General features: G+C 39.6%; 1 protein-coding gene across 5 annotated transcripts in view; it reads left to right on the forward strand.

Annotated features, from left to right (window-relative positions):
• The window catches only part of vps8 (VPS8 subunit of CORVET complex), a 420,899-nt gene that overhangs the window by 71,156 nt on the left and 323,563 nt on the right, over positions 1 to 26,180 (forward strand). For all 5 annotated transcript variants that reach the window (XM_033024588.1, XM_033024585.1, XM_033024586.1 and 2 more), the window contains 9 exons: positions 2,131 to 2,205; positions 11,138 to 11,173; positions 12,991 to 13,081; positions 16,755 to 16,801; positions 17,963 to 18,052; positions 21,095 to 21,141; positions 23,857 to 23,977; positions 24,087 to 24,188; positions 25,518 to 25,607. In XM_033024588.1, the coding sequence (XP_032880479.1) occupies positions 2,131 to 2,205; positions 11,138 to 11,173; positions 12,991 to 13,081; positions 16,755 to 16,801; positions 17,963 to 18,052; positions 21,095 to 21,141; positions 23,857 to 23,977; positions 24,087 to 24,188; positions 25,518 to 25,607 (699 nt within the window). The remainder of the gene's footprint in view (positions 1 to 2,130; positions 2,206 to 11,137; positions 11,174 to 12,990; positions 13,082 to 16,754; positions 16,802 to 17,962; positions 18,053 to 21,094; positions 21,142 to 23,856; positions 23,978 to 24,086; positions 24,189 to 25,517; positions 25,608 to 26,180) is intronic.

A 26,180-nucleotide genomic window follows, 5' to 3' on the forward strand; every position in this document is an offset into this window, starting at 1 on the left:
AGGCCGGGATCACCTTATGTGAACATTTCATGCTTTATTTATCGACATTACTGATTAAAGTTTTAAATGGTCAAACAACTGAATTTTTACTGTTAAAATCATTCCTCACTGCTTCCAACCCATTTGATACAAAGTTGCAAGACAGGAACACTAAACTTTTCAGCTCAATGGCATATCACAGCAAGTGCACCCGACATTTGCAACAATATTGCCATCATAGCTCCAGGCAGGACAGGAGGAGGAGGATCTATTGGTATTGCAATTGGGGATGTGCAATTTGGATTTTTTTTTCATGTCCAGTGCTGGGGGAGGATGAGGAGCGCTGGAATCTTACATTCGGCAATGGGATGAGTTGGAGGACCACGCCTCCCGTGGGGGCTACGGGTAGGGAACGGGTGCGTTGGAGGAGCAGACCCAACGGGTCTGCACTTGGTCTAGTGGTCATTAAAATTGTATTGCATCATTTGCTGTTATCTTTGATCTTAAGAATATGAAAACTTGATGTATTTTGAGTTTGGGAGATTCTAGTGAGAGGATGTCAAGAGAATGTACGTTTCTCTTGATGAATAAAAAGTATTATATCAAGCATCTTCAGTCTCTTGGTGACTCAGTTCAAAGTTCACAACAGTCCCAAAATTGGCCCACATTGAATTAATCACTGTTGTATATTTCACAAATTGCACCGTCTTAAAATTAAGTCTTTTAGACTCCAGCTCCCAGTGGCACATGTCAAAAACTTCCAGTTGCACATTTTTAGGTGAATTCGTACCTTAAGTGAATTAGCTGCTTAGAACCTATGTGATGAGAAAATGGTTCTAAATAGTTTCCTTTCCCAATTATTATCTGTTATTTAAAACTAGATTACTCATGAATGGATGGTAGACTGATTCAATATATTTATTTTTGTGCTTAAATTCAATTTTAGTGGTATTATAATCGACCTGCTTACAGTTAACTCTCAGATATTTCATTGAATACTTTTAAATATACATTTTAAAAATAATTATGTTATTAAATCTCCAGGATGATGGAAAGCTTTTTGTCCAAATAATGTTCAGTGAAACTCTCAGCAAATAACCATGCTCTTAAAAATCGGTCTATATAACAGACAGATCGTCATGGTTGTAAGCTACTTTGTGACATCCTGAAGGCATGAAATCATCTATATGTGCACAATATTTAATTTATCTTGAAGCACACTCACAATGTCTGGGAGTATATAAGAGTTCATAGATATCAGTATTGATGTTCTGTTTGTTGAGGATACATTTTACCATTAGCTTGTTATTCTAACTGATATTTTCCTAATAAAAAAAAAGATTTTTTAAGAAACAAGGGAGGTCATTATATGTTTCTATAAGATTTCCCCCTCATCCTTCTAAACTCCAGTGAATACAAGCCTAGTCTTTTCAATCTTTCCTCATATGACAGTCCCGCCATCCAGGGTCATTTAAACTATTGCAGTGTTTAAGTTTATTTCATTTTATTTATGTTTTTTTGAATCAATTGTATTTTTTGATTAACGGAAGTTGATTTTGCTTTATGTTTTGTGTTTGTGTGGTATTTCTTGTTTCCATTTTTCTCTTCCATCTTTTCAGCTAATGGAAGTAGCTAATTCCAGTGAACAACTCTGCAGGTGCTGCTGCCTCATTTGTTTGACCTCACCAAAGGGCCATATTTTTCTGTGTGAGCCCAAGTAGTGAGTGCTGGTAAAAATCTTCTAATTTTGGAAGAAGCAAGTTAAATCTGATCTCGAGTTCACTTTTGTTCAATGACATGTCATTGTCAGTTAGATTCAGCTGAGAACCCTATTGATTAGTTCTTCTCATCTTAATATCTTGCAAACGTTGAGATCAAGAATTGGCATTCAGCTGCCACTCTGGCTGAGATCAACCAATTAAAGATAGATCTTTAATTGTCCTTGGGATTTGTTTTATATCTATGGCTCCTTGTCACGCTGTGCGCTCAATTATTAATTAATTTATTGTGGAGGCAAAAATAATTGAAGTACATGATTTGTTTTCCTATTTTCAAGAATGTTATTGGCATCCCCAGTAAATTCCAGTATTATTGGTTCTCTGCTATTCCTTTAAATTAGACTTGTTAATATCATTGTTAATTTCTTAATAGGCTCTCGTTGGTGAGAAGGCATGTTACCAGTCAGTCAGCTGTTATGGAGGACAAATTATCTATCTAGGAACTAAGGTAAACTAAGGAATCTTTCTTAAGATTGATATTTTATTAACGGTTTACATTTGGAATGTTAAATGGCTTTTAACTGATGATAGTGAAGTATTAGTATGTCATTCATCAAAGAGTACTTTTAGGTGTTTATGATATCTGCATGGTTTTTCTCTTTAATCCATTTGTAATTGTTTTTTGGCTAGGAATAGAGCTGATGAATCCTGCATGATAAGGTCCCTCAGCCACTGAAAGTGGAATTGCTTATCTTCCTAGATGTGATCAATGGTTGGAGCCAGTTTGCTATTTGCTGTGCTCTGCTAAAATAAAAGTATTGGGTATCTCTGTTGTACTTGGGTAATGAATTAAAATACACGGCTGCTTAGTGGTGCTGTTTGCTACACTCTGTACACTTTTACTTTTCAGGTTGGTGGGCAGATGCGTAGCAGATGGTAGATAAATGTGAGGTTATCCACTTTGGCAGCAAAAACAAGGGGGAAGATTATTATCTCAATGGGGTTAGGTTAGGTAAGGGGGAGGTGCAGCGAGACCTGGGCATCCTTGTATACCGGTCATTGAAAGTTGGCTTACAGGTACAGCAGGCAGTGAAGAAATCTAATGGAATGTTGGCCTTCATAACAAGAGGATTTCAGTATAGGCGTAAAGAGGTTCTTCTGCAGTTGTTTTGGGCTCTGGTGAGACCACATCTGGAGTATCGTGTACAGTTTTGGTCTCCTAATTTGAGGAAGGACATCCTTGTGATTGAGGCAGTGCAGCGTAGGTTCACGAGATTGATCCCTGGGATGGCGGGACTGTCATATGAGGAAAGATTGAAAAGACTAGGCTTGTATTCACTGGAGTTTAGAAGGATGAGGGGGGAATCTTATAGAAACATATAAAATTATAAAAGGACAGGATAAGCTAGATGCAGGAAAAATGTTCCCAATGTGGGGCAAGTCCAGAACCAGGGGCCACAGTCTTAGAATAAAGGGGAGGTCATTTAAGACTGAGGTGAGAAAAAACGTTTTCACCCAGAGAGTTGTGAATTTATGGAATTCCCTGCCACAGAGGGCAGTGGAGGCCAAGTCACTGGATGGATTTAAGAGAGAGTTAGATAGAGCTCTAGGGGCTAGTGGAGTCAAGGGATATGGGGAGAAGGCAGGCACGGGTTATTGATTGGGGACGATCAGCCATGATCACAATGAATGGCGGTGCTGGCTCGAAGGGCCGAATGGCCTCCTCCTGCACCTATTTTCTATGTTTCTATGTTATGTTTGCTGTTCTTGTACTTTTCAGATAATGTATATTACATACTTTGGATGCCTTTATTTTTACTCTTGTCCACATCAGACATTAAAGATTTGGAGATCTCTCTGCAATCTGGCCCAGGTGCATGTGCAATCTAAGTGCAAAAATTCTATGACTGGAAAGATGACATAATTTTTAAAATAGTGAGGTGCACTCAGAACAGCAGTTCATATATATGTTTGTTATTTTGTCTTTGATTAATCCTCACTCACTAAGTGGCTCATGTCCCCACTCAAATGCATCCCTAGATATTTTTCTACACTGGCAACATTGCGGATCAATTGTCAAGCGCAGCAGAAAACATTCATTTCTCTAATTCTTTAATTATAGTGTATGTGTTTATTTGCCTCCTCTCGTTATTCTCAGTGAGATTTGCTGTTTCCTTCTATTGTTATGTTGTGACAGATTGGATTTAAAATTGAAAGGCTTCCTTCTTTATATATTCTTGCATGTGCTTGCAGTTAATGGGTTTGAATATTTGCCAAATGAGTGATATTTCCGAGTGATCAATATTTCTGCCAAGGGCGAAGAAAAATACAGATATGTGTTTGGTCTGTGATTGTTTGCACTGACTGCCATTGCTTTTTTCGTTGTTTTAAATGGGAGGGCATCCTAATGTGATTGAGAGAATTACTGAGCAGCAGAATATTAAAGTGTAGGTACAAAGTACTGAATTTTGGCAGCAGAGGAACAAACAGGCTGAAACTGAGGACTGAATGGTTGTATGATAGCCAAATGAGTTGTGACACTATGCATTTGTGTTTCAGTGTGCAACCATATAAAATAAATCAAAGTAATTTACTAAAAGATCACTGGTGATGGCAGGGCTGCCAACTCTCACGCATTGAGTGTGAGAATCACGCATTTCACGCGATTCTCAAGCTGATTACAGAATCTCTCGCGCTCAAAAAAATAAACAAACAAATAAATAAATAAATAAATAAAGTAAAGAATGTCACGAACAATTCAATTCACCCAAGCTTCCAGATCTCCTCCATACTCACCAATGAGAATAGTTTTTTGTCGGCGGGTTTCCCGTAAAGAACGAGTAATTGTCTTAAGCCCATCGCGCACTATTTAAAATGACAATGTAACTTCAGTTCTAATGATTCCATTTGACATTCATGGAACCAAAATCTGCAGGTGCTGGAAATTCAAAATAAAGCAAAAATTGTTTGAGAGGTGATTAAAAACTATGAGGGGAATATATAAGGTGAATGCCTAGTCTTTTTCCCGGGATATGTGATTCAAGAACTAGAGGGCATTGGTTTAAAGCAGGAGTGTCAAACTACCGGCCCGCGAAGGGGTCCAATCCGGCCCGCCAGATAATTTGGGGGGAAAAAAAGTAGTTTGGAGTCTAAACTAAACTACACATTCCCGTGGAGATGGTGTGATACGTGAGACATTTTATTGGGTTTCCATGGGGGAATATACATCAATGGTTCAAGGATTTTTTATTTCAATGCCCCTGAAAAATATTTCAATCTCTCTGCTTTCTGTGGGAACTCGCTGCACACGAATTGAAGCGGGCTTTCACGATCTTCCATCGTATTTGTTTCGATCTGGTTCCCCATTGTTATTAACAATGGACACAGTATCCAAACGATTCAAACTCCACTCACAAGATTTAACAAGTTCGCTACAATGGTCAAAATGTCCTCAACGCGCCAGTGAGTCTCTCACACAATCAATCCCTGCTTTCAATCCGGGTATCACAAAATTCTTTCACACAACCTCACACAAATTCACACAAGCTTTCAAACCTGTAAACAATTTCAAGTTGGGAAACAATTTCAGTCTAAGGTGCTCAGTCTAAGGTGCAACGGAACAATCAAACACACTTCAGCAGCAAATCTCCTACAATCAAAGCTCTTCAATCTAAACACAGACAAATGAGCTCGTAACACGCAAGCAAAATCGTACTTAAACAAGAAATAATACTACTAATTACTATTACACAAAAACACACTGCAATGTAAAATACAAGCATTCACAAACTACAGTTCTAAATACATCACAATATTTTAAATTACCCAAATTGTGCTGGTGTCAATCAATGGAACCCCTCCCACGGGTACAGGAGACTTTCCCTTCAAAGTACTATTTAACTTGGCCGTACTATTCCCTTCAAGGTACTTTTCCACTAACTGGTACTTATTCCTCTCCCAAGTTATACTTCAGTGCCCTGTGAGAAAAGTGCGAGTCTTTGGCTCGAGAGCCCTAGTGGTGGGTGACTCCACTGTCCGAGGAGCGGACAGGAGATTCTGGAATAGATCAACAAAACGGATTTCTATACAAGAACCAGTGTCCTTCAATATGAAGTCCTGAATTTGGTGAAATTTGGATCGAAGAATTTCAAGTTTAAGCCACCATAACCACCGTTCTGAATAATAGACGCCTCCCAATCTCTTCCCAATGTTGTTTTAAAATATTCTCAGCCAATCTATACTCCGACACTGAGTTCCCAGTACTGTTCCGTAGTTCTTAAACTTGTTCGAAGTTCTTAAACAGCACACAGGCGGGAACTCAAACCCCCTAGGCAACTCCTTCCCACCTGCTAAATATTGGTCCTCAGCACGTCTCCGCTTTGTGCTGATCTTTGATGCTGACTTTTAAAGTGTCTCTTTCCAATCACACCCTCAGCATCTTAGTACTGTCCCTAGTCAGCCCTGTCTATGAAGATACTTCGTAACTCGAAATTTGTATTCTAGCCTGAGAGGCGTCTCCAACCCCTCAAATATGTGTCGGGCCAACTTAATGGTACCCGACTGCAACAGCTGTTGACTAACTAAGGTGTGGGGCCTCGAACCCACTAGAGAAAAGCCTTGTGAGCCTAACCCCCATCGTCCACCGTTAGGCAGGGACTCGAACCCTCGCCCTCAGTGCATGCCAGACTACTATTCTTTTTTATCTCGTCGGGAATCCAAACACAAGCACGCGAATGATCGAATCGTCCTAGAACGAAACCCGCATCGTGGTGCCAATTTCTCCCATCGCAATCTGAAACGATTCAACTCACTCACCGCAAAATTATGTTTGGTACTCGATTGAGATCCCGGACGAGCCCCCAATGTAATTCCGGTCTTAGTCTTACCCCGTTAGTCTGGTTCAGTAAAACACTGAATACAAGCACTGGATCAACTAACATTATTTGCCAAACACAATCACACTACCTATAAGATACCTAATCCAACACCGCGGGTCAGATCCTTGTCTCTATTCGTTCAAGCCCTTCAGCCTCGTGCGAATGGAACACCTCCAGATGGTCAGCATGGTCCCAAGTGCTACCCCAGAAGATTGGCACACTCTCATGTGCTCTCCCCTCTTTTATACCCTCACGGACCCTTGGCGCGAAATACATGTTGGGGGGCGGGGCAACCCCTACAAGCCAATCATCAATGAAGGTTATAAATACATTAATTGACAGTTCCCTAACCCAATCATAAAATATCACATAACATTGTTTCTACAGAAAGCACTTAATGGGAAACAGTTCTATTAAGCAAAGAAACGTTTTACTAGGTAATGTAAACAATTTGGGCAAGGTCCCTCTCCTTGACCAATCACGAGTAACGGCGCGAAGACCATGCAACATAGTTGTCAACATTATTATAACCCCACTATCTCCTAACCAATCCTGAGCATACATTTGCAGCAGGACCTAGCTCTCTCTGCAAAACCCTCATACATATTATCTATTAAAGGACATCTGGACATCAACCTGTACTCAACCTCTCCCCAGGACCCAGACACTCTCTCACATGGTCTTTGCAGCCTTTACAAAAGATGTCAAGCAGGTTTTGCAAAAGTAGAAATCCTCCATGTTGTCAGGCACCTAAAATGCCCAATATTATCAGACAAGCTGCCAGAAGATGTAGGTAGATATTTGGACAGGTACATGGAAAGGAATGGTTTAAAGGGATATGGGCCAAATGCAGACAAATGGGACTAGTTTGAATGGGGCATCTTGATCTGCATGAACAAGTTGGGATAAGAGGCCTGTGTCCATGCTGTAAGACTATATGACACATTGTAGGAAGTGTGCAATTGCTCTGGAGAGGATCCAGTGGCGATTTATGAAGATGTTGGCAAGGCTGGAGATTTTTGTTCACTTTGAAGAAAGATTTGATAACTGGGATTGTGTTCTCTGCATCAACGGAGGTGAAGCAAAGACTTAGTTGAGGTGAATAATATTTAGAAGGATGAGAGGGAATCTTATTGAAACATATAAGATTATTAAGGGTTTGGACACACTAGAGGCAGGAAACATGTTCCAGATGTTGGGGGAGTCCAGTACAGGGGACACAGTTTAAGAATAAGGGGTAAGCCAATTAGAACGGAGATGAGGAAACACTTTTTCACAAAGAGAGTTGTGAGTCTGGAATTCTCTGCCTCAGAGGGCGGTGGAGGCTGGTTCTCTGGATACTTTCAAGAGAGAGCTAGTTAGGGCTCTTAAAGATAGCGGAGTCAGGGAGTATGGGGAGAAGGCAGGAACAGGGTACTGATTGTGGATGATCAGCCATGATCACATTGAATGGCGGTGCTGGCTCGATGGGCTGAATGGCCTACTCCTGCACCTATTGTTTATTGACCTGCTTCGCTTAGCAAAGAGCGTAGGAAGGAACTGCATATGCTGGTTTAAACTGAAAAGCTGGAATAACTCAGCGGGACAGGCAGCATCTCGGGAGAGAAAGAATGGATGATGTTTCGGGTCGAGACCTTCAGACTGAAGAGGTTGAAAACCAGCCATATTGATGTAAAACACAATGACTGGAGATGTGTGTTATCCAACTAAGGGCAGAAATCAGAATCATGTGTTCATCTTTATTGACGTGACACCATAATAAATATATTACAGAAAAAAAAATTAATGGAGTGGCACGGTGGCGCAGCGGTAGAGTTGCTGCCTTACAGCACCACAGACCCAGATTTGATCCTGACTACGGGCGCTGTCTACAGAATTTGTACATTCTCCCAATGACCACATGGGTTTGCTCCAGATATTCCGTTTTTTCCCACATCCGAAAGAAGTGCAGGCTTATGTAAATTGTCCCTGGCGTGTAGGATATAACTGGTATATGGTAGATAGCTGGTCAGTGTGGACTTGGTGGGCCGAAGGGCCAGTTTCCATATGTATATTTTACATATATATCTTAATTTAATTGAACCATATACTTGGTTGAATATGTGGCATTATTTTTGTCTTGTTTCTATAGTCAAAGGGTAAGATTGATTAATTTATTTGTGCAGTGATGGAAGTCCGACTCCTCGTGTCTTTTTTTTTCTCTCTGTATATATGCATAACAGCATAAATTATAATCTGATTTCCATACATGAATATACTAAGGTCATTCATGTGCTAAACCTGCGGATCAGAGCCTGGCTCTACTGTGGAATTTAATTTAGTCTAAACTTATTCAATTTAAAGCATAAATGTTGCATTCAAGTGTAAGTTAAAAGACTCGCTACAGTATGCACCAGATTGCACAATTTCAAGATGAAAAATGCAAAAGCTCCCTATCGCTGCGCTCCCTTGCAATTTCTCACTCTCAACTCTCACCCAATGTTGGCAACCCTATGATTGTTACTCCCTTGTAAAGTCTGCCGCTTCCATTAGACAATATTTTTGCATTGTGCTGCAGTACAAATCCTTCTCCTGTGAAATCTGAAATTGCAGACTGGACTTTTTGCTCTGTAATACTTCCTTTCAGCACAGTTAGATCAGAATTTTAAATACCACTTGTATCCAGTGGAATTAGAGATTCTATTTTGCATTATTTTGAAACATTAGGCCAGAATGGAGACTAATTATGCCTTCTGTCCTATTGAGATTTTAAATCTGCAGAACAACCCAAATTTATACCTGACACATAGAATTATACAGAAGGCAGTTCTTGTTGATGACTGAACTCTTGTTTTTCATTCGTGAATCTATTTTGTGATGTAAATTGTAGTTGCTGAGCTATCAGATTCCATTCAACTAAAATAAACTTTGATATCTCCTTGTTCTCCCAATCTCTAATAATAGGAGTATCATGTGGGATTGGAAAAGCATTTTTTTGGAGTTATGCCCTTTTAATGCCCAATTTGCCAGTTTGCTATTTGCTGTGCTCTGCTAAAATAAAAGTGTTGGGTGTCTCTGTTGTAGATTAGATTATACCTTTAATAATCCTTTTCAGGAAATTACAGTGCCACGACAGCTTCAAGACAAACATAACACCACACATTTCCTCAAATGGCTTCCATACTTAACAAGTTAAAATACGTTAAAATACAAGTTAAAAAACAATTAATTTAAAAAAAGTGCAATTATTTATGCGCATTATAAAGTCTTATAGCAGCTGGTAAACAGGACTTCCTGTATCTCTCCGTTTTGCACATTGGTGCAATCAGCCTCTGACTGAAGATGCTGCTCTTGATCACCTTCAGGGCATGGAGTGGGTGAGTGGGGTTTGTCATTATAGAACCTAGTTTATTTAGAGTTCTGGCCTCTGCCACCTGCTGGACCGTTCGTTGCTCAGCCCCGACCACTGAGCCGGCCTTCCTGATTAGTTTGTCCAGTCTGTTTTTATCCGCTATACGGGCGCCATCTCCCCAACAGGCCACAGCAAAAAACAGAGCACTGGCCACCACTGAATGGTAGACACTGCACAGTAGGGGTTGGCAGATATTAAATGACCTCAGCCTCCTTAAAAAATACAGTCGGCTTTGTCCCTTCCTGTACACCGCCTCCATATGACACTTCCAGTTCAGCTCACTGTCAAGCTGCACCCCAAGGTACCTGTGATTAGCGACCACCTCCACCTCAGTGCCCTTAATGGTGATCGGCGTTGCTTGAGTCCTCCTCCTCCCCCTCCTGAAGTCCACAACTATCTCCTTTGTTTTTTTGGTGTTAAGATGGAGGTTATTGTGTGCGCTCCACTCCACAAAGTTACTTATTATGTCTCTGTATTCCTCCTCATTGCCCCCTTTAATGAGGCCGACAACAGCTGTATCATCCGAAAACTTCTGCAAAAAGCAGCTGTTGGTGTTACATTGGAGATCCGCTGTGTAGATGGTAAACAGGAACGGAGCCAGCACAGTTCCTTGTGGAGCCCCTGTGCTGCTCAAGATGGTGCCCGAGACACTGTTCTGTAGGCGCACGTACTGTGGTCTGAGGGAAAGGTAATCCAAACACCACAGTACCAGTGATGGATCCACTTTCATCTTCTCCATCTTCTCCCCTAGCAGTCGGGGCTGAATTGTGTTGAAGGCGCTTGAAAAGTCAAAAAAAGTAATCCTTACAGATGCATCAGTAGTGTCCAAATGTGTGTACACCCTCTGCAGCATGTAAATGAGGGCATCATCGACACTGTTGGTGTCGACTTGGGTAATTAATTAAAATACACAGCTGCTTAGCCACTGTTTGCTGCCCTCTGTGTGCACTTTTTGCTTTTCAGGTTATGTTTGCTGTTGTAGTACTTTTCAGGTAATTTACATCACATACTTTGGATATCTTTGTTTCTACTCTTGACCACATCAGATTCTATGGATGAGATGCAAGACTTTGAAATGACAAAACATGCTTTTTTAATTGATAAATTTGATTGCTGAATACATCATGTGTATTAATGACTTGTATATTGACACTTTTTCTTTTTTTTTGTAGTCTGTGCATGTGATTACTCTGAGGACTTGGCGAGAGGTAAGCAAATTAATTTGTTTTGCGGGAGGATCTTGCTGGCTGTTCAGTTTAAGTAAAAACGTATTCTGTCTCCAGCTTGCCTTCATGCTTTTGGACATTTTGGCTTTGTATACAACTGTGGGAATGATATGGAACCTTTTTCCCCCCACTCCATATCATTACCCACAGATAGAAAAGTATTTTCTGTAAAAGGTCCTTTTTTTCTTCTAACAGACATATGATGTTCTTAAATCTCATTACAAAGAACCATCTTATTTTAAATAGCAAGTTTTTTTGAGTGACTTTTATATAATGCTACTTTCCCGAATTAAGTGCAGCTCAATTAAAAATAATCCTTTTGACCATTTCCATCTTAGTTGTTGTGCATGTAACAGGCCATATCAATTTGATGGACTAATTCTAATCTGTGTGACTCATTTAACCAGAGCTCATCATTAAGCCAGTCTTCATGGAGGTTTATCCTGCCTTCTGACTGGACTTCTTTTTACCTTTCTTGCTTTCACCAAATCTCCCGTTTTTTCTCTCAATTGCCTGATTAAAGAAAAATAGTTTCTTAGAGAGGGAAGTAATTTTTCCTTAAAATGGGAAATAGCATACAGTTTATTTTTAAATCTTTAATAATATACTGATAATGGAAGACAGGGACTTGGGTAGCTATACTAGAAATATAAACAATCGTTCAGGAAGATTGAAAGCAAGTGTGACATTGCGACCGTGTGTTTGGTGAAACTACCCAGCATGAAATTGGGGCCATAACCTTTAACGTTGTAGCTCTGGAGTTCTGTAATAATCAAGATAAAAAGCAAGGTACTACAGATGATGATAAATTCTGAATTAGAAAAATACTCAGAATTATTTAATTGATCAGGTAATATCTTAGAGAAACGGTTATTGTTGAGGGATAGATATTGTTGCAACTGCAGAGTTTTTGCCTTAGTTTTCTTGTGTCCACCAGAGGAAGCAGACGGCGCCTCAGTTTAAAGTCTCATACTGAGATGAACCCCAAAGAGTGCAGCTGTCACTGATGCAGGACCTTCTAAAACAGGGGCAGGAGTGCGCTCCGTTGAGATGTGACTTGTATATTATGACAGTAGAAAAAGATTACGTTGCTGTATATTTTGTTTTATTTGTTAGTTTAAAAAAGGAACGTGTCGGCTTTGCTTTGATTCCTCAAACACTGAATGCATGTGAAATTATTTTTGTAAAATCAATATATTATTTTGGTCAAAGGATAGGTATACAAGATATTAGTTTTTTTATTTTAGCTGCTTAAAAGTGACAATAATCAGACACTCCATCCTGGATAGGAATGGATATTTGGATATTATATGGAAATTGCAAATTAAATTGTTTTCTTTTTTTTTTGTCACTGATATTTATTTGAAAAATGTATTATTTGACATTGCGAAGATGGGCATTATGAACTTAACTTTCACTTGCAGTAATTTACAATTAAAATAATAAATTAATTTAATCCTATTCATGCTTGCAAGAATTATGTTGAAAATACCAGGTGTTTTCCCTAGCATGAAGTGCGACGTTGCTTTCTATTGTGTTGTTTGTGATTCATTAGCTTGATTTTTCCAATTATGAGGTTTGCAAATTTAGATCAAACTGAGAACCACACTTAATGCTTGACTTGAAGTCCTCTAGTCCAGTTAGATTGTGGAATCAGTTAACTACAACACTCTGGCCGTTTAACCACGGAAGACACGTGCTTTTGCGTGATCTTTAAGGAAGTGAACACTTCCTATAGATGCTACGTTGAAGCGGCATGAGCCTTCATGTATGTTTTTCTCTTGATGCTGTGTATGCAGAGGTTGGATTACCTATTAAAGCAGGAGAGGTTCATTGAGGCACTCTCCCTTGCCTGGTCACTTCATGAAGGAAAAGCCAAGGCAGTAGTGGGTGAGTGAAAATCCTACATAAATAGAAGACTGCATCGATAGATTAACTTTTAAAATTGTATTATTTGTTTATATTTTTAAAATAGTTGAAACATATTGAAGAGAATAAGAGCATTCACCCCATCATGTTTATGCTATATTTTGCATAAGATAGTAATGTACAGTTCCAACAGTAATTTGGAAGTCTGAAGTTCAAACGTTTTTAGGGCATTAATAATTTGAGATCGGCAAGGGGAGAAATTCCAGAGTTCAGAATTGCTTGGGATAATTATATGTGAGATTTGTAAGAGATTTGTAAGAGATTTTTCAAGTGTTCCAACACAACAAAGAAGATTGCAAGAGAGTCACGGGTTACAGTGAAAGAGCATAAAGGTGGTGTTGAGGTAAAGATTGCATCCCATATGAATTTATTAAATGGTACGAAAGACAAATGCCCAAATATTTTGCACAGTGAAAATACTGTGTACATATGTATGTTGAGGTCAAGTTACACAGATTTCATTTTCTAATGCCCCATCCCATTAGATCTTCTCTTGTGATATAAGGATTTTTATTTAAGCCATCGTGTTTGAGCTGCTAAATTCAATTCAAAAAATTGTTTCCAATCCACAAAATTGGCCAATTAAATTAATTATCAATTGTAATAAATTTACTCCATTGTAGATTTATATATGGTACATGCAACAAAACTAAAGAAGCATTTGGAAATAGGTTGATGTGGCATGTCTAACCAGGTGTTCATGAGATTTACACTGCACATGTCTAACCATGTGTTCATGAGATTTGTGTGGATTACTACTGTCCCCCACTGTTAATATCCAAAGAATGAAATCCAAAATCCAGCTGTGTAAAGTTTCACTTTAATCTCTGAAAAAGTATAAGTTAAATGCATTATTTTCTTAATTTAGCTTAAGATTTTTTTCCCTCTGCTTTTCTAAATCATTGTTTACCATATTTATTATTCACATTCTACAGTTTCTTTAAAATCAATTTAATTGCTTGGCTTGATTGCTTCTACATACAGTAGAAAGTAAATAATCCAATTAAATGAATGAAGCAGGATATATTTACTCTACTGTATTGTAATCTTTTGCTATGATCAATGAAGGGAAGAAAATAAGTTAACTAATGTTCTAATAAAATAAAAATGAGTACCTACAATAGGAAATATTAGAATTGGTGTTTAGAGAAACAAAATGTTGATATCAAGTTAACGGGATTAAGGTAGTTTTTAATGTAAAAATAATTCCTGGACCAATGACAATCATGCACCATTGAGAGTCATAGAAACAGCAAGGAAACTGGCCTTTCAGGCCAACTCATCCATGCTGACCAAGATGCCCCATTAAAGTAGGTCCCATTTGGCCAGTTTGGCCCATATCACTCTAAACCTTTCCTATCCGTGTACCTGTCCAGATGTATGTTAAATGTTATTGTACCTGGCTCCTCTACTTCCTCCAGCAAAAATCAAAGTATTGGAGGTACTCTATGGATTAGGGAGCATCTGAAGAGTTCTCAACCAGAAATGCTGCCTGTCCATTCCCTCCACATATGCTGCCTGATGCACAGTTCGTTCCATTTACCCACCACCTCTGTGTGAAAACGTTGCCTCCCAGGTTCCTATCAAATCTTTCCCCTCCAATCTTAAACCTATTCCCTGCATTCTTGATTCATCTTTCCTGGGGGAAAAAGACACTGTCCATTCACCCAATATATATTCACCTCATGATTTTATATCCGTCTATTAGATCACCCCTCAACCTCCTGAAAATCCGTAAAGTCCTAGCTTGCCTAATCTCTCTCTAGCTCATGTGCTATCCTCGCCCCTCATGTCCTGGCAACATTCGTGTAAATCTTCTCTGCACCCTTTCTAGTTTAAAGGTATTTTTCCTATAGCAGGGGGACCAAAATTGAACGCGATACTCCTTGTGCAGCCTCAACAGCGTCTTGTATAACTGTAACATAACATCCTAACTTCTGTATTCAATTTCCCTGAATGATGAATGCCAGCATGCCAAAAGACGTCTTCACCACCCTGTCAACCTGCGACGCCACGTTCAGGGAACAATGTACCTATACACCTTGATTCCACTGCTGTACAATACTCTCCAGGGCTCTACCGTTCGCTGTGAAGGCCCTGCTCTGGTACAACCTCTCTAAATGCAACTCATCACACTTATCTGAATTTAACTCCATGAGCCATTCCTCAGCCACTTGCCCAGCTGATCAAGATTCAGCTGTAGTGGTTAATAATCATTTTCACAGTCTACGATACCACCTATTTATCTGTCATTTGCAAACTTACCAAAATGGGACGAAGCTGGAAGATTGGAGGGACAAGACAAAGCCTGGCGAGTGGATACTGGTGTGGCGGGTTTTGATGGGTATATGGTTGGGCAATGGCTGGAAATGAAATGACAAAAGGTGTGAGAAGGGTAGGTGCGAGTTGTGAAGCCAGAAGAAGGAATATAGTTGGAAGAGGATGGGGAAGGGGAGAAATGGGTGCAAGTCCAGGTGATGAACAGGGAAGTGGGGGGAGGGGGTGGTTTAGGGGTTGTTAGTAGGTTAGTTACCTAAAATTGGCGAATTCAATATTCATACCATTAGGTTTTAAGCTACCTAAGACAAGTTCTTCATGGCTATTAGACTGCACCTTCTACACCCTCTTCTCAGAACCCTTATTCATTACTCTACCTCAATTGGTTATCCATTATTATATTTTAAAATCTTTTTAGTTTTACTTGGGGTTGCGTTAATATTTTTGCACTTATGCTGTATGGCACTTGTCAAATTTATGATTGTATTTTTTATTTCTGTATATCCTATTTACTTTGTGTGTTTCATGTGAACAGGAATTTCATTGCACCCTGGTGTACATGACAATAAACTAATCTGAACCTAAACCTCAAGCTATCCTTATGAAATAATGAGGTAGCAAGGTGAGATTTCCAGTAAGTCGTTTAGTCCAACTTATAACTACTGCAGAGTTTCTCAAGATGGTATCTAATCATTTCAGAAATTGGCAAAAGGCAGTTGGTATGCCCTGTGGAAAAAAACATAAATCATCATCTATATCTTTGTTAATTTGTATGTAATGAGGACTATTAACATAAAAAGTGAAATTAAGTAATCACCCTTTGAGAAATCATGGAATATAGAATTAAAAGAAACTAATATTTGATTAACCAGAGAGTTGTTACAACAGGCAAAGGAAGTGATCGTATTGTTGTCTGTTTTTGCCAAGCACTTAAGGTCAAGTCCAGCAGATCACAGATGCAGATTAAAGCTCCATCCAATGTTTCTAAATCTCACTCCCTGAATAATGCTTTTTAATGCAATTATCCACTTTTGTCACTTTGGTGGCGTCAGTGAGGCTGATAATCTAGTGCTGAATTATCATCACACTGCTGTCTTGGGGACACATGCTGTTTGCAACTAGATTTAGGCTGGCATTAATTCATTTTACTAAATAATAGGATCTGGAGGAGAGGGTAAAATTACAATATTTAACAGTATTCCCCTTTTCATGATTTTTATCTCGTGTATGTAAAAAAAAAGAGATGGCATTCAAGAAAATTATAATACTGTTAAATATTGTTACATTACTGTACATAGTGAATAACTATGGTTCATTGAAGCCTGTTTGTACAATTATCCTTTTTCATTGTTGTCAGGGTTGTTTGGAGATCAGAGCAAGCGGAAAGGAGTTGTGGCTGATCGGGTAAAGTATTGCTCATTCATGACATTCATTTATTTTATTTCCTTAAAACTGATGAGCATCACATTGAACATCAGTTCACCACACCATGTGCTCTTGATGTGGCTGTATTGTAGGACTCAAGATCTTGGATGTGGGGCTTGTTTTTTGTTTGTGCTTGTCCAACATTTAAGTGGTCAATAAACTACTGCATTGCACCATTTTTAATGGGGGTTTTTTAATTGGAAAAGGTGGGTTTTTATGGAATATTTTTCCTGTACCTTAACAGTTGCAACAGTAAATTGCACACAGTTGAATAAATTACAATTTGTGGAGTTGCAGGCAAAAGTCGCATGCCCCGCTGCTTCACCGTTCACCATTTATTAATGTAAACTCATAACAAATGAGCTATGTGGGTGTACAAAATCTTTAGTGTAATTGTCCAGCAAAAATTGTTAATCCAATCTGAACTGTGATTTAAATTGAATGAAAAAATGAAAACAAATTCTCCTTGGCACGACAATTTTACTAGATTCTTGTCCCTGCATTTTCAACTGAATTTGGTAGTGACCATCTTATTTATAATCCCTGATTCTGAAATGTCTTGCAAGTGGAAATATGTCTGCATGTGCTCTACACGATTTGTACTTCTACTTCTTTTTCTCCATGCCACTTAAATTAATTATTTCACATGAAGTATATAGTCTTCTTGTTCTTCCAATCACAAATGTATCACTTCAGAACAATGTAAATTGGCCTGACCGGTATGCCCGATCTGCAATTTTATTAATGCCTCTGGTATTTTTTCTGCTTTCTCATCTGCATTAACAGCACTCTATATCTCATCCACAAAGTTTGACATTTCAGATTATCACATTTTCACATGTAAATATGAACAGCAGCTCTAGTTCGTATGGAACACAACTTCTCACCCTTTGGCTGTGAACAACTGTAATTCACCTCTTTTCTCTCTCTGTTTTATAGCTATGTATACTGCCGCAAACTCTGCATGATCCGAACAAAGTGTAGAAATGATCCATAATTACAGAGACAACTACCATTTTGTTCACTTGAATGTTTTTTGTTGATCTGCATCAGCATTTTGATTAGACTACAGGTGGGGTAGCTGATGTTTGCTTGGAGATAGGAATAAAGCTGATTTGCGTTTAACATCTTTCTCTTCAGATGGTCGAAATTCTGCTTCAGTATGTTGACCGAGCTTTGAAGAAATGTCCTGAGCAAGGCAAAATACAGGTTATGGAACAACATTTTCAGGCAAGTCAACAGCTTAAGCTTTTTTCAGAAAGATGACAAATTAAAAAAAAAACAAGAATATTAAAATGAATAATAAAATATTAATACAAAATTAAAGAAAATATAAGATGCTGCTGAGAGGTAATCGGCCTGAAAGTCTGATGCTGTCTCCCAACAGAAGCCTCATATTTCTGGCAGGAAAGATTTTTATTTCCAGTTCCAGTATTTTGCCGTATTTTTATTTTCTTTCAGCATTTTGTTCTAACTTTAGTGCAGATTGTTGATTATGCAGTGTTTAGAGCCATAGTTTGTGGCAGATAAATTAGGGAGTGGGCTGTGACATGTTATCAGGTGCTGGTGATACTGGTCTTGTGGTGTCAATAAATGTGGCACCTTATAGCAAGTGTAATTTATGCTAGAGTATGCAGCATTTATTCCTGTACTCTTTTGTTTTTGTTCACAGGCTGTGAATAATTAATGTTCCTCTGTGTGTCTTTGTGTGAACATTTTGATGCTTTATTTATTGCCATGATGACAATGGTTGCCATTGTGGCCACCATGTGATGATGTGAGAAAGTAGTTGGGTGAGACCTCAAGGCAGTTGGGAAGGGAAACTTTGGTGAGGACCAGTGAGTGGACAGGAGGAGGATTGGATGAGGGCTCTAGTGAATGGAGGAGGGGAATTGGGTGAGTGGGGAGGAGGGAGGGGCTAGGTGAGGGGGAGGGGGGTAGGGGGGCAAAGAAAGGGAGGGTTTGGACAAAGGCTCTAATAAGGTAGAGGGGTTTAAATTTAGCGAGGAGAGCAATGGATAGTAATGAGTGGGACTAGGCAAGGGGTCCTGTGAGTTGGAGGGGGAGGGGCAAAGGTTTCAGTTTAATGTGTGGGGTAGGGAAATAGGCAGGAACTCCAGCATGAGAGGGGTGTGCATCTAGGCAAAAAATGCCGTGAGTGGGGGGTGGGGAGGGGTCAAGGCAATGACTCTAGTGAGGGAGGGGGGGGGGGGATAAGATTGGGGAAATTTCTCCAGTGTGTGCTCTGGGGAACGAGGTGAGGGCTCCATTGCTATCAGAGTTTATGCCTTGCTTTGAGAGCATACTACCATTGCCATCACACCAGGGTAAAAACCTTGATTCAACAGAGAATGCTGAAAGGGATGTCAGGTGCAAAATCAGATATTCCAAACAATAAAGAGGTTCCTGCCTGCAATGTAGGACAGCTTGTCTGCTAAACAACAAAAAACAGCATGCAGTGAACAAAGCTAAATGTTGCAACCAATAGTTCAGATCAGAGCTATGTAGTTCTACTACAACTAATCATTCAACGTCTAGTTGAGTCACACAGGACGGAAACAAGCCTTTCGGCTCAACTCTTCTATGGTGATTATGATGCTCCATCTAAGCTAGTCCCATTCACCTGAGGTTTATCCATATCCCACTAAATCTTTCTAATCCATGTACCTGCCCAACTGTATTTTAAATGTTATTATTGTTTCAGTCTCAAGTCCTTTCTCTGGTAGCTTGCTCCATACACCCACTGCTCTCTGTCCTTTTAAATCTTTCCCGTCTCTCACTTTAAACCTATGCCCTCTAGTATTGATTCCCCTACCCTGGGGAAAAATACAGTGTATTCACATGATCTATTCTGCTCATGATTTTATTCAATTATTAAAAAATAATATTACACTCCAATAAAACAAACCAGAACCCACCACTGTAATACAATACAAGCATATATCCTTAATAAACTACTATACAACTATGTTACAATCCTTATTGAGGATACATTCAACATCCTGCGTAGCCCAGGGGTCCCGGAACTCCCCCAGGGTGCCCCTGGAGAGGGCATATTCCCTTTCTAACCCTACCCGGGCACGGACGTAACCCCAGAAAAGCGGCAGACAGCCGGCTTGGGTAATGCCCTCCACTGCCTGGCGACGTGACTGGCATATTGGCCTTCATTGTGAGAGGATTTGAGTTTAGGAGCAAGGAGGTCCTACTGCAGGTGTAAAGGTGCGCTGGTGAGACCAGACCTAGAGTATTGTGTGCAATTTAGGTCTCCTAATTTGAGGAAGGACATTATTGCTATTGAGAGAGTGCAGCGTAGGTTCACCAGGTTAACATCGTTAAAGTCATAGATACTTCACAGAAACTGCCCTTTGGCCCAACTATGGCGACATGGGTCAGTTTAAAATGACCATCTAAAAATATGCACATTTTACTTCCTATGCATACCTTCTAAATAGAACAAATAAAGATAATGCAGAAAGAGCATACTTGAACATAGTTGAATGGCAAAGAAAAGCAAGAGCAAAACTCCTTTATGCACTGAGTGGTAGGGATTCATACTGCACATCCCGAGAGTATAGGAACAGATTCAACAGCAGACTTCAAAACATTTTGAAATAAATGGTTGAAGGAAAAATATTGGACGGATAACGGAAGTGTGCTGGGGTAGGACTAATAGACTGCTCAAGTTCAATGGAGTGCCGAAATTCATCCTTGACTGTACCAGCATGATGATGAGTTTTTTGATTTAATGAACATTATCTATCAATAGACACATTTGAGATCCACTAGTCAAAATATTGATACAGTACTTAATGGTACACTAAGTGGATACCTCCAAAGAATATTTGATTTGTCTTTTTTTTAAAGCATATAATCAATTAATTGTGCATTGGGACCTTGCAACATTCAATTCACAGTTTTAAAGTAATTGAGCTGTGACTATTCGACAAAGAACTGTCTTTAGCCAGAGGATACACCTGATTAACACTTCTGTTCACAGGATGACATTTTTTAAGTGCAGCGGCCATATTTGTCAGTCTTGGTGAAATAAATAATGTTAATGCATTTTGTTGGTATTGTTATTCAAGATATCTTTTGTTTTGAAAGAAACTAGAGAATAAGCACATTGTCAACTGAACCAGATTTTTAATATTTTGGGGAATTTTCTCAGTACGTGAGATGAAACGGTGTTGAAACCCCTCACGAAAAACGTGTGTTCTCTATAATCAAATATTTAAGGTTACTGACTATGTTTTATCATAATTTCCTTTGTAGGAAATGGTACCTGTCATGGTGGATTACTGTCTTCTGCTCGAACGCATGTAAGTCTCTGATATATTATATTTTTAATGTGTGTGCTAAATTTAAATGGTTAGGTTGAAGATGAAGTTTGTTGGCAAATTTTTGATTTTTAGCTGTTTCTGAAATTTCATTAATGTCAGCAATTAATTATTTTGGTTCATAAAATGAAGATATATTACCTTGCAATTATGCAAGGTAATATATTGAGAATAAGAAGGAATGGGTGACGTTTCGGGTCGAGACCCTTCTTCAGACTGAATCTGAAGACTTGAGTCTGAAGAAGGTCTCTCCAGAGATGCTGCCTGTCCCGCTGAGTTACTCTAGCATTTTGTGTTTACGGTTTAAACCAGCACCTGCAGTTCCTTCCTACACATATTGAGAATGAGATGGGTCGATTATGGGAAGCTTGTTTATTTCTTTATTATCCCCTTGTTCTTTTCCCACACCAGAATAATTAATAATCATAAAAATAGCAAAATGCTGGAATCTCACACAAGATGATCAGCTTTTGGACAATGCCCACAGCTGCCTACCTGCTATTCAGCGATAAATCAGTTGTAGGTTTCGGATGAATAGATTTGGAACATGCTGTTCTGTGTCATAAATTTTGAAACATCTGCTTTACCAGTTACACTGTTTTATTAATGTGAATTGTGCGTTTTAAATAGTGATGATATGCTAGTTGCGATTTCTGCTTTTCATTTAGAGTCATAGAGGTATACAGCACTCACACAGCCCTTCCAACCTGCTTGTCCATGCCGACAATGTAACATGCCTGAGCTAATCCCATTTGCCTGCATTTGACACAACTTCCCCATTTCTTGCTTCTTGTCTGTGGGTGCACATTATTTCTTAGGTTAACTTTTTTTCTGATTCTTAAGCAGCCTATCTGTATCAATGACTGCGCTACCAGTTTCCTAGTTCCAGTGTGTCTTCATAGAAACATAGAAAATAGGTGCAAGAGGCCATTCGGCCCTTCGAGCCAGCACTGCCATTCATTGTGATCATGGCTGATCGTCCCTAATCAATAACCCGAGCCTGCCTTCTCCCCATATCCCTTGATTCCACTAGCCCCTAGAGCTCTATCTAACTCTCTCTTAAATCCATCCAGTGACTTGGCCTCCACTGCCCTCTGTGGCAGGGAATTCCACAAATTCACAACTTTCTGGGTGAAAAAGTTTTTTCTCACTTCATTCTTAAATGGCTTCCCCTTTATTCTAAGACAGTGGCCCCTGGTTCTGGACTCGCCCAATATTGGGAACATTTTTCCTGCATCTAGCTTGTCCAGTCCTTTTATAATGTTATATGTTTCTATAAGATGCCCCCTCATCCTTCTAAACTCCAGTGTATACAAGCCTAGTCTTTTCAATTTTTCCTCATATGACAGTCCCGCCATCCAAGGGATCAATCTCGTGAACCTACGCTGCACTGCCTCAATCACAAGGATGTCCTTGCTCAAATTAGACCAAAACTGTACAAATTAGGAGACCAAAACTTATTTTTTTAACATGTGAAAATTCCTCGATGCTTTAGTTGACAGGCTTTTGAATCCATTTCATTTCCTACTTTCATTTCTTCTAGCTCCAAAAAGCATTGCCCTCATCTTCATCTTCCATCTCACCGCATCCAAAGAACCATCCCCTGTATCTCCAAACACCTAAAATGTGATGCCTCTAACAGACAAATCTTCTCCTCAGCCCTTCTTGTTTAGCACTCTGAAAGCACTTTGATTATTTTGTCAGTTGTGTATACTCGGGGATAATTTACATTGGCTGATTAACCTACCAGCATAGGTAGAGCTATGGTGGAAACCATATGATCAAGGGGAGATTTTGCAAACCACACATAAACTATGCTCGAGGACTGATTGAATTTGGGAGCTACATGCAGTGTCCCCTGTGGCACCCATACATGGATGATGATGATTTGCAAAAACTTTGTATTCTTGCATTCATGGCAGACAGTAGTTCGTACATAGTTCGTAAATAATTTTACAACTTTGGAATCCTTTGAACAATAAAGTGGTGCAAGTGTTCCAGGAAAGCTGCTTGTAGAATGTGGTCTTCAGTCACATTTAAGTTCATTTAGTTTTATGCTTAATTTTAAAACTACAATCAACAGCAAGTTGGGGATGGGGTTTGTGGTGGAAGCTTTCTTTGGAATATAAGAGGCCAAGAGATGCTATGATTGAGGTGTGTAAAATTGAGTGGTCCAGGTAAAATAATTGGAAAGGACTTCTTTCTGTTAGCTGGGGAGTCAAAATCCAGTGGGCATGGATATAAGTAACTATGAGTAGCAATTTGGGGCATTATAGAAAAACTATTTTCATAAAGAAGGTGGTAAGGTTGTGGAAATTACTGACTGAAAGGATAGTAGATGAAGGAATCCTCATCACACTTTATCAGTCATTGAGCTATGACTTGCGAAGCTGTGGACCAAGTGCTAGAAGGTAGGACTAGTCCAGGGCACCTTTTCCTGTCCACCAGCACAGACAATGATATGCAAAGTAATTACCTTCATTTTCGTAAGTTTTGTGTACTTTCTATTGAAAAACATTATTTTTTAATACCATTACGTTTTACATATTGAATTTTCATCTATCTCCAGAAATATTACCACTTTTAAGTGATCTATTCCTCATGTTTCTTTCAATATATGTAGATGTGCAATTCCAAAATATTTATCTAGATATAACTGTTTTAGTAGTAAAGTAAACTAACTTTCTTTTGATTCAGAGATCTTCTATTTGGCCAGATCTACAATAAGTTGAGTGAGATCTCGGTGGCTAAAGGAGTGTTTATTGAATGCCTGGAACCATTCATTTTAAATGACAAGCTAACAAGCATCACACCACAGGTAATGAAAATGAGTCTGAAGAAGGGTCCCAAGCTGAAACATCACCACCCGTGTCTTCCATAATGCTGCCTGACAGCTGAGTTACTCCAGCACCTTTTTTCCCCCACAGGTAATGAAGGACCTGCTCATCCACTTCCAGGACAGGGACATGATGGAGAATATTGAAGCATGCATAGTACACATGGACATCACTAGCTTGGACATTCAACAGGTGAATTCAGTTTTATTTTTCTTAACATAGATTATTTAGTCCCTTGCGTGTTAGATTGCTCTCTTTTGACTGCCAGTTCTTTATGTGTATATCCCAGCCTTAACCTCCTGTTATATTTAGTAAAGTGTGTCTGCGATGCCTTCAGACTTTTCTCTGGCTATTTGGTTATTACATCAGAGCCACTTTCCCGAAGAGTCTGTTCCCTCTAGTTCTTACTCTCTTATTTTCATACTTAAGAACATATCACAGAATGCTTTTTTTGTCATTATTATTACCGATTCCACCAGGAAGTGCCATACGTGGCAGCCTTGCCAACCGCCTGACTCGTCCCTTTCTTTTATTGTTGTTTTTAGTCTGTTTCATTTGAATGTTTTAGTGTATCTTTAGTTTTGTATTATGTGAGTGGGAGGGGGGATGGGGTTGGGGGAAACTTTTTAAATCTTTTCTCTCGACTAAGATGCAACTTTATCCGTGTCGTATCTCCGTCCGCACTTCGGCTTAACATCATTATATTATTCACAGATTAATTGAACTAGCTATGTGCCGGCGAAAGCCGAGCACCAGTCATCAACGGGGCCGGTGTCCCGTCAGTCCAGGGTCACCCCGGACATCTCCGGCCGCTCCCGGACAGTGATGGGACACTCGGGAGGAGACGGGGATGGTAGTGAGACTCTGCTCACAAACCTGCCTCCTGAGGTTACGCAGGGGAGGGGTGCGTGGTTCGCCCCTGTATAATAACCCTGTATAACCCGGGAGGGCAGCCCGAGTGAGAATGGAACCCATACACCCAGGCTGAGGGGGACCGGATCGTGATTCATTAGATTGTCTCTGCTGAGATTTCTGCATGGACCAGTGGAGAAGGGAGAAATAGTGTCGCTAACCCCAGTATCAATTCAACAGCGCTTGCAGCGCAGGAGACACGGTTCGATCCTGACTACGGATGAAATGCAGGTCTTTATACTCGTAGCAGCTTAGCTGCCGAGAATGTTTTTCTTGAGTGACCTATGACCTGGTCATGCGAGTTTATACTGAACTCGCTTATTAGCCTACAAACCTGTACGTCTTTGGAGTGTGGGAGGAAACCAAAGATCTCGGAGAAAACCCACACAGCTCACAGGAAGAACGTACAAACTCCGTACAGACAGCACCCGTAATAAGGATCGAACCCAGTTCTCCGGCGCTGCAAATGCTGTAAGGCAGCAGCTCTACTGCTGTGCCACCGTGCCATGTGTCTGTTACTCTGTCTTTAATGTGAAATGATTGACACAAAACCACCTCTACATTGGTCCTTTTGGCCTTTTTAACTAGATATGTCTTCATGTGCTGTAGGTGGTCCACATGTGCTGGGAACATTCTCTGTATGATGCCATGATCTATGTGTACAATCGAGGAATGAATGACTACATCACTCCTATGGAGGTATGTCCTGCAAGCTAAGGGCGACTGATGGAAGAAAATATTACCACCTGCAAATTCCCTCCAGTTCACAAATCATTCTGTATGGGAAATATTTGTTTTTTGGGATATGTCATTATTTATCAATGTGCATATTCTTTGACCAACCGCAATTGCCCTGGAATTGAGTAATTCCTGTGTCTTTTAAGAGTTGATTGCATTGGTGTACCTGCAGCCCGGATCAGCCAGACTTTCTTCCCTGAAGGAATTTCTTCCCTGAAGGACATTGGTGAAACAATTGATTTATTTACAACAATCTAATCGTTTAGTAATCATCATCTGCAACCTGTCCATAATTGCTGATTCTTTGCTAATTCTTTGCTAACAGCATAAGTCCCCCTTTCTGCATTGTAGGACTGCCTTTCTGACATAGGCAACAGCACTTCAAGATGGTGGATTATCACCTCTTCTTGGGCAAAAATGGATTTGTCACACAGTATAAAATATCACAGTGAAAGATGTTAATTTGGTAAATGTAAATTACTGATAAACTGTGTCAGCACTTAATGTTATTTTTATATAGTTTGCCAACTGGCA

The sequence above is a fragment of the Amblyraja radiata genome, chromosome 7, assembly GCF_010909765.2.
Source record: "Amblyraja radiata isolate CabotCenter1 chromosome 7, sAmbRad1.1.pri, whole genome shotgun sequence".
Classification (NCBI taxonomy): domain Eukaryota; kingdom Metazoa; phylum Chordata; class Chondrichthyes; order Rajiformes; family Rajidae; genus Amblyraja; species Amblyraja radiata.